The 14,130-nt window shown below is 47.7% G+C and overlaps 1 protein-coding gene across 13 annotated transcripts in view; it reads right to left on the bottom strand.

Moving 5' to 3' along the window:
• Positions 1-803: 803 nt before the first annotated feature.
• GPR156 (G protein-coupled receptor 156) overlaps positions 804-14,130 on the bottom strand; it is a 47,072-nt gene continuing 33,745 nt past the window's right edge. For all 13 annotated transcript variants that reach the window (XM_075905360.1, XM_075905382.1, XM_075905370.1 and 10 more), the window contains 2 exons: positions 9,574-9,735; positions 804-8,073 (listed from right to left, as the gene is read on the bottom strand). In XM_075905360.1, the coding sequence (XP_075761475.1) occupies positions 6,670-8,073; positions 9,574-9,735 (1,566 nt within the window). In that variant the 3' untranslated portion in view covers positions 804-6,669. The remainder of the gene's footprint in view (positions 8,074-9,573; positions 9,736-14,130) is intronic.

The raw sequence follows: 14,130 nt of genomic DNA, 5'->3' as shown, positions 1-14,130 counted from the left end.
CCACATTACATTAGTGCTGCTCCATTTACCTTTCATCTTTTGAAGTTTGTTTTTGATTTTTGTCCAGCTGAGGAGGGATGGTTATCAGGCTCCTCTCGAAAATCCTTTCCAGCAGAAACACAGAGGAGTTGGTTGCCCTAAACAGCTCATCGGTCTCAAACGTCCCAAATGTAATCACTGCCTTGCTGCACAGGATCCAGTAGGACTGGATAGTGCAATTCTGGAATGGATATGGGCTTGTTAGCATCCGACAGAGCATGATGGAAAGGGGGCAGGACCTCTGGGTCCAGCTGAGCCATACAAAGTGCAAGAAGGACTATAGAGAAGCAATTAACTCTCCACTAAGAGGCATCTAATGGGAAAAGAAGAACTGTCTGCATATATCCTCATTGACCAGCTACATCATCATCATTATCAGATAATAAATAAAATTTAAAAATCACATTTAAATCATTAAAGAGAACAATGCACCATACCCACACCAGTGCATTACTCCTCCCAGCACCTTACCCACAAGGTCAGAATTATCCCCATTTTACAGAAGGAGAAACTTGAAGCACAGCGAGTCAAAGCACCTTACCCAGCACCAGTGATGACATGCAGGCCTGGGTTTAGTCCTCCATCTATGCTTCTAGCCAAAGGAATGGACACTAAGCCCAGGACATTCCACTCCTAACACACAAGTCCTGTCTGCTTGAGCTATGCAGGGACATATCGCTGCTACTGCTCCTAGTAGGGTTTTTCTCTTCCATGGTTCTATAGGCGCTCAGAGGAATAAGGCTCACAAAAGTCACTGCAAAAGATTGGGGTAAAAATATTTTTCATTTTATCAAAAACAATGTTTTGAACAAGCTAAGTGAGAGAGAAAACATGGTAAGTAGGAATCAACCAAAGGCAACGTAGAAATCAAGTGAATTGGACAAAATACATGAGGGAGATACCCTCTCAATGGGAGTCCTCTTCTCAGCTTGTTACTAATCCCACAGACAGTTCAATATCTGACCCATGAAAAATGGTAGCAGCACATAATGGAATGAATAGAGCACAAGTTCCCACACTGTGGTCTGTGAACCACTGGTGGCCTGTAGAACACTTGCTGGAGGACCACAGAGAGGGGGCTCTCCTCATTTCCAGCTGCTAAACTGCATTACAAGAAATTGAACATACATGAAATACTTCCTTAAATGTTTAAAACAGCAAGTAGTCTTGTGGCACCTTAGAGACTAACATGAGCTTTCATGGGTAAAACTCACTTCATCAGATGGGGAGGGGGTTGTCCACGAAAACTCATGATTCTATATATTTTTGTTAGTCTCTAGGGGTATGTCTACACTACAGTGTTATTTCAAAATATCTTATTTTGAAATAGTTAATTTGAAATATGTTATTTCAAAATAACGTGTCTACACATAAAATGCATTTCAAAATAGCGTTTTGCTATTTCGAAATAGCGCGTCCACACTGAGTGGACACTGAATCGCATTGAAGGCCGGTCGGAACCAGGTCAGGAGTTACTTTGTGTGGCTGGCTGCTGCCTGAGGCTATCTGAGGTCTGTGCTTAAAGGGACCACCCCCGGACAGCTGGTTCTGCTTTCCCTGCTTGCTTGCCTACCTCGATGAGGGACAGCAAAGCATTTTGTCTCTGCGTGCTCTGGTTACCCTCACTTGGGACACCACAGTACTCTGCAACATGGAGCCAGAGCTGCGCCTGGGCACTCTGGTGCTTCTTGTGGACACGTTGCTGCGAGTCTGGCTGTACTTTCTGCAGGCTGCCATCCAGGAGGTCCATCGGGGGGCTGTCAGCATCCAGGAAGCCCTGCGGGACAGCTTCCACCCTGAGGAGCACTAAGAGCCTCCCTGGTCTTCCCCCCGGGGGGCTTGTGCCTCATTCCTCCTTCATGTCCTTCCACTTACCCCTCCCTAACCCCCCTTCCTGATGTCAAATAAAATACATGCATTTTCATGAACACAAACTGTTTATTTAACAAAATTGGGAGTGGGGGGATTAAACTCTGGTGAGACTGGGGAAAGGAGGCAGGAGAGGGGAGAAGAGAGGCTGGGAGAGGCTAGGGGGAAACCTGGGAGGAGGGAGCTGGAAGGGGGAAGCAAGGGGAAGAAGGGTGAGAGGAAGCTCAGGGTCTTGCTGGACCAATTTGATTTTCACACAAACCTGCTCCTGGGTTTGCATGTGGCCTTTGGTGGCCAGGCTGGCAGCTATCCTGCCATAGACGACCGCGTTCATCTAGTGTGGAGATAATGGATGTTGCGGCCATCCCCCCCAATCCTGAATAAGGTCCATGATCTTCACCCTGGACTAGGAAGGCATCTGCCTTCTCTGGGCCCTGGCAGGCTCCTGGGAGCTGTCAGGCTGCTCCGGGGGAGTGGCAAAGGGCTGGTTACCAATGGCTTGCTGGCTCATGTTTTGGGGCCACTGGTCAGGGGCTGCTGGCTCTGGGCTGGCAGGCTTGGAGCTGGCACAGGCACTGTGGCCAGAGTCAACCCCTTTAAGGGCTCCGGAGAGGGAGGAGGGAGAGAAATTTTCTTAAAAAAGTTTCTTTAAAAACCAGCTCCCCTTGCAGACCAGCTGCCTGTCACTCCGCGCTGCTGCTTCTGATAAAGAGGCAGCAGCGCAGGGTAGCGTCTCAGCTCCCGGACCCTGCAAGAGCTGGAACTGAGCTGAGCTGCCCGCCTGACTGCCCAACCCCTAATACCCTTTAAATGCAGAGCTGCAGCAGGGGTAGGTCCCGGACCCATCGCAAGCCAAGACTAAGCTAGGCTGCTGGCCAGCCTGCTAAAACATTTAGGCTACTTCTACACTGACAGCTTCTTGCACAAGAACTGTTTTGCGGAAGAGTTCTTGCGCAAAAAGTCTTCCACAAGAACGTGTCTACACTGGCATGTACTTTTGCGCAAGAGCGTCTATGGCAAGAAAGCTCCTCTCTTGTGCAAGAAAGCTCTGATGGCCATTTTAACCATAGGGGTTTCTTGCACAAAAAATTCATGTTGCTTGTCTACACTGCCTTCTTACAGAAGAGCTCTTGCACAAGAGGGCTTATTCCTCATGGGGAGAGGCATAACTCTTCTGGAAGCAGCCCCATTTTCCGACGCTAGACTGTAAATGTACTTGCACAAGAACACATGTGCAGTATAGAAACCCGGCAAGTTTTTGTGCAAGAACAGTTGTTCTTGCGCAAGAAGCTGCCAGTGTAGACGTAGCCTTACTGGCGAGGGGAGTGAGGGGGGAGGAAATGCGTGTAGTCTATAGCATTAACCTATAAGCTTTTGCTTATCAGTTAATCAACTACACTATTACATCCCTACACAAGCTAAGTGTCCCCCCAACAGCTCCTGGGAGCTTGGGCCTGAGGCCAGAGCCCTGCAGCATCCCCTTGGAGGACAGAGCAGAGGCACCACAGCAGACCCTGGGAGTGTGGGGTTGGGTGTGAGGGAGGGCAAGGCAGGGTGCCAACAGCAGGGAATGGGCTTGGGGGCTGGTGGCAGGAGACCTTCCCTGGTCCAGCAAATTCTCTTGTTCAGGACCGATCAAGTTCCAATCGTGCTAATCCAGAGAAATCCAACCTGTAGAACCCTGGCATGATGAGTAAGGGATTGCCAGAGGTTATTCGGTAGGTATTCAGTTAACACAGAAACCAGAAATCACAAACACACACAAACCCCTGGAATACAGAGAACACAATGGACTGTGAGATCAACAACCGAAACAATTAACACAGAGATTACTTGTCCACTAGTTGGGAATAGGAAGCCTACTTTCCACCTATCATTTTCCTTGCCTTTTGATTTCCATGCCATAGCGGCTATATACTTTGTTGCTAGCTCAGAGTACAAGGAGACACAATATATCCCTCCTAGGAGGGCAAGTTTCAGGCTCTTTGGAGCAGGAAGTGGGCTAGTTTTTGTTGTGTTTCTGCAGTGCCCGGCCCAGTCACCCCAAGATAATAAAAGGCTTTTATACCTCCTCCTTTCCACTTGTAGCCAGCCTTGTCCATTGCACAGAGTAGCACCCTAGACACTGACCCCTCCCACATGGCAGGGCTACTGACCTTTCATAAGTGACCTTGTTCAGATGATCAGGGTCAGGAAATCTAGTTCAGTCTCTAAGCCAACCTCTCCCCCCATGCATGTATCACACACTTGCTACACTGAGGTGGGAGTCCTGCCTCCCCGCTGTGTGGAGCCCACCTATCAACAGGTTAGCGAGCTGGGAAGGGAGGCAGGGCAGCAGCAGCCTCCCATAGTCAGCAGAGCCGAGAACTACAGCTACTTGATCCAGTCTCAGCTGCCTTAGACTAGAGGTGTTTGCTCTGTGGTTAAATAACACCCTCTTTTGTCTTGTACAATTCTCACAGGATGCTCACAGACCTGACAGCACCTCAGAGTTGCCCCAACTTTACGAGACTAAGGAACTCCCTGGCAATTTGCCTAGAATTCTGTGGGCTCCCCTGGATTTGCATATCCCCCAGCATCCCCAGAGATTTTCTGAGACTTGTAGTGCCCTCAGCTGAGGAAGAGACACTGTGTGTTTGAGTCCTTCAGAGATGTGCACTGCCTGCATCTGCAGGGCATGCATGGCCAGAGGCTGTTGTTTACGTCACTTGCAGGAGGCACTTGTCCCTGAAGGCATCCCAGCTCTACAAGAAACAAGAGCTGGAGGGACTTCCAGCTGGGTCCGGCTGAGCATCAAGCTGGTCACAAAAATAATGGGTATAAATAAAACATCAGCAAAATTCTATCCGATGCACCATTCATTCACACCAGGCTCCAGCATCTTCCCCTCAGTTTGAGAGGTACGACTCACTCGGCAGAGCACAGCTGGGGCCTGTAGCCACAGATTTGAATTAGCTCTACACCATTCCCCTGTGGAAGCACTGGAAGGCTCTGTGCATTAATGCCTGCTGGAGCTCTGTGCATTAATGCCTGCTGGGGCTTCCCAAAGGGGGAAGAGTGCATATCGCTGTATCTTTTTCTAAACCATGCTCCTTGTGTCCCCCTCATGTGCCAGGGGAGCTGGTAGCCAGCCCTAGGGCCGGAGGATGCCCTGCGAGAACAAGTCTTTTGTTCCTTCCCTACCTTGTGCACCAGTATATGTGGCCCATTGCTTTGGGTCAGTAGGTTCCACCCATTCAATGCATTTAATCAGCAACAGAATTGACACATGGGGCAGCCCCATACACTTGCTTAGACAGCTATGGAAACAGCCGCTCAGAAATTAATACAGTGAGGGGAAAATTGGCTCTCTTTAGCTGTTAGTTAAAGGTGACAAGTGAAGAAAAACAAAATTGGGATTGTGTCCTTGTTTGTTTCTTTATTGTGGACAAAGCAGGGTGGACAGTAGGGGATATTTTTCTAGAAAAGAGAGAGAGATTTTTTACTGTAGAAATCCAGGCCTTGTGAAGCCCGGAAAATTCTATGTTTGCTAGAGAGCACTAGTAGAATTCTGACATCACCCGAGAGCAATGGAAAGGGGATTTTTACTTGATTAAAATGGTTTGATTTTTGTTAATGCCTAACACAGACCTCCTCTCAAGCACAATTTCTGCACTTCTCTCTTTTTATGTAAAAATGTGGCTGCTCACAATAATGACCTGAGATTGTGTCCCCCCCGGTCTTTCAGCAAAAGCAGGGACACTGGATTTGATATGCCTAAAGTATATCTAAGATATCTAAGGTAAAAATGAGCATAAAATACTAAGGAACTCCAAACCTTTCTAGTCTATTGTGTCCAACACAAAGAAAAGCACAAAAGGGCACAACTCCATGTAAAAATAATCTGCAACCTCGTTAAGCTTTTTCAGCTTTATCCTTCCCACTATCTACCCGCTGCAGTGTATTTAAATGGAATGAAATGCAAAGTCAGATCTGGAGAAGTGTGCCTTGTATTTCATTAGCTTGCCCAGAGACCGCAAAACAAAAATAGGAAGTCTTGTGTTTTCTGCCACCCCCAGACTCTGGCTGTGCTGAGAGACTAGATCATTAAGGCTGAATGCCAAGGTGAAAATAATCCACATTTCTTTTTTTTTTTTTTAAACTTTCTAATTGAATGCAAAGATGGTGAAAGGTTCCAGATTGATAGCCCTGAGGGACTGAAGGTCTCTGGCTATGTGCTGTACAGAGCAGGGAGAGCATGGGTCAGAGCTATTTAAGTCTTCCCCATACACTGTCCCTTGTCTGTACAAATCATCCCCAACCCAGAGGGAGCCCTGTAGGATGAGAGGGGTAAAAGTATGCATGATCAATTCATCCCTGACCTCCTTGATCTGACAAGAAGGCCAATTAGTGTGATGAGTTTGTATGTGATGTGGGATGATGTAACAATTTAAATCACCAACTCATTTGAAATAATGCCACTAATCAGATATCAGATGGTTGTGATAGTCAGTCACTCCTAACTTAGACTGGATTTGAAATATCAACTTGGACAGGTAAAGGCTTTGGCCCAGATTCACAAAGGTACTTGGGCACCTAACTTCCCTTGGTTTCACTAAGAGTTAGGCACTTAAACAGCTTTGTCAGTTTGGTCCTTTATATCCTATTGCCAGCTCCTTGAGCAACCCACTTCCTTCAGATGGTGCAGTCCTTCTACAGGGTTTAAAAAGCAGCGTGCCTGAGGGGAGGGCTGCCTCTGGAACTGGATGCCTTCATTTACATTTACACCAGTGTGGGTTTCAAATCATCTTTGAAGTTGACGATGGGCTGGGGCCTGCCATAAAGCTTTGCCCAATGGGCTAGGGACCCGCCAGACTCTGGATCTGTGTCCGTGGTGCAGCTGTCACTGGAGTCACCGGGGCTGTGAGCGCAGATTTCACAGCGAGGCCTGTGGCAGCAGCTGAACGTTTCCTCAGAGCTGCTACTGGAGTCAGAGTCTGCATAAAAGCCCAGGGAAGGCACAAAGGGTTGTTCCAGGTCCCTCATGGCACCCCTCTGCTGCTGCTGCAGGAGGCTGAGGGAGCTGTGGGGACACAGCAGAGCTTTGTGCTTCTTCACTTGGGAGGAGTCTTGGTGTTTGCTTGAAACATGGCCATTCCCTTCACAGATTTGTCCCTCAGACCAATTCTTCCTATTCTCCAGCTGGAAGTTGCACATTTTGTCAGTGACTGAGGAGGGGGGTGGCTGACAGAGAAACCTTCCATCATTGGTGTCACCTGCTTTAACCGGAGATGACTGTGTTAATCCATCATGGCTCCAAGTGCTCTGACTGCTCTTTGTCCTGAGGACTGCCTTGTTCATGAGACACCAAGCTTGTTGGGTCCCAGATGCAGGGAAGTAGGTGGAAGGTGGATGGACTGGGATTCGTCGTCTTCGTCGTCTTGTCCTGTAAGGACTAAGGTATGTGCAGGTGCCTGTGTAACTCCCCCAGGATCTCCATGCTGCATTCTTTTCATGTTCTGCCTTGTGGCTGGGTTGCCTCGGCCTCCTGGGAGATGCCTGGGCACTATCCATGCCACCAATGCTCAGCTCCTGCAAGATTTCCTGCAACTTTTCACTGCTCACATAGTTGATCTTTGGCAGCTGCTCCTTGGTTGCTGCTGAGTCGTCTGGTTCCTCTGCTCTTCCATCAACTCCTGAAAGATTCTGGCTCTGTGGCACTGGCAGACTGCCCGTGCATTGTTTGTTTGGAAGACTCCATTGCCCTGAGACGTCTTTAGAGCTGTATTGAGAGATGTCCACAATGTTACAAAGCGGTGCCCAATGGCAACTGAGATCTTCTGATGGAGTGTTTGGGTGGTTTGGGTGTGTATGGTCCTGACTGACACTAACACAATCTTGTTTCCTAAGAGATACTGGACTGTGTTGCGTATCTCGAAGACTGAGACACTGCCAAGGATTCTGCTCCTGACCCTGTGGAAAACAGTCTCTATGCAGCTCTTCTGCTTCCACAGCACAGCCATGCGATTCAACCAGGTTATCTGTGTTCTGAGGCAAGATGGAGATAGATGTGGAAAGAACAGGGAGATCCATCAAATCATAGCTGCACTCTGCAGACATCAGCCTCATCAGCTTCTCCTTGGCACTGTTTACTTGCTCCTGGAGGCTTTCGATCATAGCATCTTTCTGTAGCAAATCACAGAGAAATAAATCCATGGAATTTGGGGCAGAAAACAAGACTAATGCTACATTAAGGGTGAGGCTTTAAAGACAAACAGGACATGAAGTCAGTCTTTGACAGAGGAAATGCTAGAGTGGGAGCCTTTTGGGCTGTCTATTTTTGAAATTCTACAGCAGCAGTTGCAGTGCTGCAGCTACACCACTATTTCACTTCAGTGTAGACATTAACTATAGTGACAAGAGAGGATCTCCCAGGGGCCTAGGTAACCCACCTCCCTGAGAGACAATAGCTAGGTCAACAGAAGAATTCTACTGATCCACCACCACAGGTGCTGAAACCAAAGCTGGTGGGGATGCTGCCCTCTGTTCCCCCCTCCCCCCCCGGCTTGAAGTGGTTTTTACCATATTCAGGGTATTCAGTTGGGTTCTACGATTCTCATCATCCAGACTATACAAATTGTTCCAGCACCCCTTTCCTAGCAGTGCCTACACTAGGGGTTAGGCTGACTTAAGTGTGTCAGTCATGGGTATGGATTTTTCACATCGCCAAGTGATGTAGGTGGGTCAATTTAATATTTGCGTATAGACCTGGTCTTTGAGCTGTCTATGTAGAACAGGTGAATATCTTAAGAGACAAAAAGGTGGGACATTAAGAAAACACAAACAGGGGGAAAAATGCTCCACTGGGACCTACTCACTGGGAAGCAAACTATCACACTGCAGTATGGAAACTGCATTTGTTTGCAGTTTGGAGTATCCAAATACAGTCATTCAAAATCCCATAGAGAACCATCCCCTCCAGCTTCTAGAATTCCAGTCCTGCACAGTTCTACCCCATTAAGCTTCTAGAATTCAACAAATTCTACCACTGGAAATAGCAAAATCATAGTTCTTTAAAACAGAACTTGAAGTATTTACAGCCCGTTTCCCTCTGACCTGCACCTTGTTTCTTTCCTTGCTGCACCTCAACACGTCCCTAAACATTTGTAAGATGGGGCTATTTGAGAAATTGCATTCAGAAACATTTGCACCCATTATATTGGAACCTAATGTTCTAACAGCCAAAGCACTTCTGGCTGTGTAATTTGGAGAAAGCTGAAAGGCAGTGGGAGCTGGCGGCCTTTCGGGATAGGACACCTCCCCTTTAAATTGAATCTGTGACAGAGCTCAAAAAAAAAAAAAAAAAAAAAAAAATCAGGTCATTTTTCTGCCAGTTACCCCAATTTATATATCCAGTTTCATAAGCTAGGAAAAGATGTAAAATATTTTTTTAACTCCTTTTCATGTAATATTTATTGAGCCAAGCTGATGCAACGGGAAATGTCCATTTTGATCCCTTTGTGACAGAGGGTATTCTAGCCTACAAATCCTTCAGCAGACAAAGGAGGCAGCGGGGAGAGAGTACAGCAGAGGGAGGACAACAGCTGCTGGCTACTGAGCCACGGGGAGATCAATAGCTGGGACTGCTCTTTCCACCAGCATGAGCTGCCTGTGAGTGTAAATTACCTCAGTAAGCAGCCGTTGCATGGAGTTCTTCTCCCCTATCAGCTGGCAGATCTGCTCTTCACTGTACATGGAGTGGAAGCTCTTGCTGGGACTGGTAAAATATTTTGCCATGTGGCTAATGGTTTGGTTCTGTTCCTCCTCAAAGGCTTTCCACTGCCTGAGCTATTGGATGCAAGCATATACACATGAAATGTATAGATTATACACACACACACACACACACACACACACACACACACACACGGGAGAGACAAAGAGAGGGCGTGACACACATGCAGAGCAAGACAAAAGGGTAAATTCACACACGCGCGCCTTGATCCTCTCCTCGCTCCCACCACCGCATAGCCTGCCAGTGGTAATAGTAACACCACAGTGCAATGATGTAGTGAACATTAGACTTTCTCGCAGCCACATGTCTGAATAAAGCTTTGCACAGCCTTTGGTTTTAGCTGCTTGCGAAGACAGAGTTAGATCCACAGTTAGATCCTGCCTATGCTACAGCCTCTGTGTTGCCAACCAGGGTCCCTTCGAGTCAGAAACAAAGACAATATCGCACACACACTTTCTTAATCTTGAATCATGAATGACATGTTGAAAGCCAACACCACTCAACATCTGCGTTTGTCACTGGCGTTAGAATGAAAACCAAGGGCACCCAGTCTCCAGCTGTTATCTATTGCAGATGAAAGATGGAAGAGAAAAATAAAAGGTGAATTAAAAACTTTGAGCTAGATAAAATGCTCAAGCTCCCAGATCAGCAACAGAACAACTGTGCGTGCAGGAACTCTATGGTGAATTGCATGGTGCAGCTCAATAGCTGGAAATCAGCTCCTCCTTCATTACTTGAAAAGAAATTATTTGGATAGTACCCACAGGATGCTAGGCACTTTACAGAGAGGATCTGCTTCCTGTTTAGCTAACCAGGACCCTGCAATTCCACTGCAGCATTTGATCCCTGACACTACTGATCTATCACAGAGCAACTTCCAGCTCTCTCTAGACAAAATTATCGAGGGCATGAGTTTCTGAAGAAAAAACAGGCACTTGGCCTGACCTTGCATTGTCAGGGAGAAATAAAGGTGGGAATTATCCGCAAATACTTGGGTATAAATGGAGTGACTTCTTGTGCTTCAGTTTACGCATGAATTTTGCTATTGAGAGGAACATAAGAATTGCCAGTACGAGTCCATTATCTTGTCTCCAACAATGGCACATACCGAGGATTTCACAGAAAGGTGCGAGAAACCTTATAATGGACAATTATGCAATTAGTTGCTTATGGCAAAAGTTTCCACCAAACCCTTCTCAGTGGTTGGCTTCTGCCTTATAGATTTATCTATCACAGATAGAAAATATGGATTTTTTTATCATCAACTTAAATAACATTCCTTTTTAAAATGCTGCAGAGTTCTTGGCCTCTTTGATAACTAGTGGCAGTGAGTTCCAGGGGTTATCATTAGGGTTGCCAGGTGTCCGGTATTGACCCGGTATTGACCCGGACAGTCCTGTATTTTCGCCTCCTGTCTGGTAAAAAAAATTCAGAAAATACCGGACACCTAAAATGTCTGGTATTTTCTGATTTTTTTCACCCCCATCCAGAAAGTGAAAATACCGGACACCTGGCAACCCAAAGACACACTCAGCAACCGGGCCCAGCCTCCGAGCCACCCCTCCAGGTCCCCAAACCCCCTGGATCCTCCCCGCTTACACCCGGTTCCACAGGGAAATTGTCTTCTGGCTTGATCAGGAAAACCAGATGGTCACCAGCAAAAAGCGTCAAAGGCTTTTTTTAAAGGGGCCATGCTGTTTTTTTTTTTTTCTTACTAACTCCCGGGGTCCCTTTTTTTTGCTTAACAACTTTGCCCCCCCACCAGAAATTTTTCCCCAATGTTTTTTTTGGGGGGGGGGGGGAGGGACAGGGGGTGTTCAGTATTTTTAGTTAAACCATCTGGCAACCCTATTAATCATACAATGGGAAAAATAATTTTTTCTTTGAATCAGTTGTTTATATCAGCCCTGTATTATGCAGTAAAGAGAAAGACAAGATTTACCATCTCTCCGCATTTCGTTATTTTATGTACTTCTGTCATGATATGGGAGCTTAAATGGATATTTTGAAAAATGTCACTAATTTTAAAAAAATTATGTGCCTACTGTGCTGGTGAAAGGCACTGACTCAACAGTCCTGGAGACTGACTGCCTTTAACCAGAGAGCATGACCTGCTGCTGCCTGGGTAGTTTATTTTTCCTTGATTCTACTCATACCCATTTTCCACTCAGCCCTAAAAAAAAAAAGGTACCCTCCCTAGAGATAAGAGGGGAATTGACTGGTGCATTCAGTGCTCTTCTGAAACTGCAAGCCTGGGCTGTGATAGTGTTTCTGTGAGGTGGTCTGTTGTCCACTAATTAATTTCTAACGAGCCAGCAGAGATGCCTTTGGCACTGCTTGCAGTTCAGATCAAAACAGAAACTCTGCAAGGGACAGATTCTGTTACCCCTTGAATTAGATATTTCCCGTCCTAGGAATCTTGCTCCAGTATTCTTGTCTCCTCCCCACTGGCCTGATCATAGCTTTCACTGGGTCCAAGTACACAGCAACACATTCTCCTCCTGCTGCTGTTCCTCCTCATCATTTGACCACCAGCGTCCTCATCAGAACAGGTGCAAAGTAACAATGCAGCTTGCACGGTACTGAATGGACAGTCCAGGACAGTCCAGGACTCCCCTGCCCATTCTGAGAAAGGGAGAGAGAGAAGCCAAGGCAAGGTTCACTCAGGTAATTTTATAGGGAGAACTGTCATCTAGTGGTAGAAGATGGAAACTGAAAATCAAAAGTTCCAGTATTTCTGGCTGTGGCAGGCAGTGGCTGTGTGGGTTCAGGCTGTCTCTCGCTGTGCGGCGCCTCCATTTCCCCTTCCATAAAATGGGACTCACAGACCTTCCCAACCTCGCAGGGAATAGTGAGGCTTGCCCCAGGCTGATGAGGCTCTGTAGAAGCTCAGAAGAGAAGGTGCTAGAGGAGGGCAAAGCACTATCTGTTTGGATTCTTTAGGGAATCAGCAGCAGATTTTCGTATGTGAAACAGAAGGGCCTTCAAGTGGAGAACACAAAGTAGGGTAGCCAGAGTGCCTCACCTTCGGGCTGAAGAGAACAGAGGGGCATGTGTCACCCTTCTCTGTAGCTTCCACATGTCACTGAGGGCAGGACTGGGTTTTGGGAGAGAGGCAAGTACCAGACGGGAGGACTCGCCATGGAGATCCAGGATGAGGTGCATCCATCGAGTTGTGGTTGGGCAGAAAGAGCAGGGGAGGGTGCTACGGGTTAGGAGTGAGGCATTTTGGTGGAGCTCTGAGTGACTCACAAATGGAGTAGCAGGAGGGCTGCAGGTCAAGACTGAGGAACGCCCACTCTTTCCTGGACTTGGTTTAAGGCAGTTCCCTGGCTCATTTTTGTGTGCCCTCAACTCCCTAACAAATATAAAACTTAACAACCCTCCATGTCTTATTAGAGCAAGATGGGGACTGTCTCCACTAACAGACTGAGGCCTAGCACATCAAATTCCTCCTGAAATACAGAGGAAGCAATGAACGCAGCTCCAATAGCCTTTGTAAAACAGCTTCCCCTCCCCCTCTGGAGAGCTGGACTTTACCATCTGAGTGTAGAGATGTCCCAATGGACAGTAAAACCCACTGTCAGCTCAGGATGCATCAGTGCCCGGTGAGACTGCCAGCCTGCATTGCAGCACCCAGACTGGCTCGCTCCCCTGCTTCTCGGGAAGAGGAACACTCTGACTGAGGGGGGGAGCAGAGCCACGGCGTAGCGGCTAGGAGGGGCTCAGTGCTCTGGTGATGGGCGCGGTGTAAGAACCTCTGCAGCATGGAACAGATTCACCAGTCCCACGGTCCGACTCCACACATTCAACAGGCCGTTGATGGACCCGCTGCAGCCACGTGTAGCTCTGGGGTCATATTCTCCTAAGAGGACCTCAAACCATCACTTCTGAAACACCACAGGGGTGTCATATTAACCAAACAACCCAGGGGCAGCTGGTAGTCACAAGTCCAGGGCTGCTCCTCCCATCATTGTTTGTTAGGGCGGGGGAAGGGAGAGCAGGGGACTGGTAAGATGGGGAAACCTGCCAAATGCCCCCCTCTCATGGCAGGAAGAGCCTACAGCTACCAGAGAGCTAGAAAAACAGCTAATGGCTCCTTTGAAGCCATTCGCCTTCTGCTCCCCACCTCTACAAACTCCTCTGGTGGCTCCTTAAGGCCTTAGCCCTGGGAGCAATATGTGGGGAGGTGGAAGCAGATGGCAATGGCCCCTTCTTTTACCAAACCCCATTAGTAAGGGGCAGAGCCACAGAGAGGAAAGGGGGGAAGGAGGAACAGAGTAGCAGAGCCACTGGAGCCCTGTGGGAAGCAGAGGAGGGGTCAGCACACCAAGAACGTGGGGGAGAGGTGTCATTAGGGACTGGGGGACATGCATGGCCAATGGATTGCCGGGGGCTGACAAGAAGGACAGAGCTCCTGGGGACTTGGGGTTATGTAGATGGTTGTG

Source organism: Pelodiscus sinensis, chromosome 1 (assembly GCF_049634645.1).
Source record: "Pelodiscus sinensis isolate JC-2024 chromosome 1, ASM4963464v1, whole genome shotgun sequence".
Classification (NCBI taxonomy): Eukaryota; Metazoa; Chordata; order Testudines; family Trionychidae; genus Pelodiscus; species Pelodiscus sinensis.
Note: the sequence above shows the minus strand (reverse complement) of the source record. Positions and strands in the feature narration are given on the sequence as shown.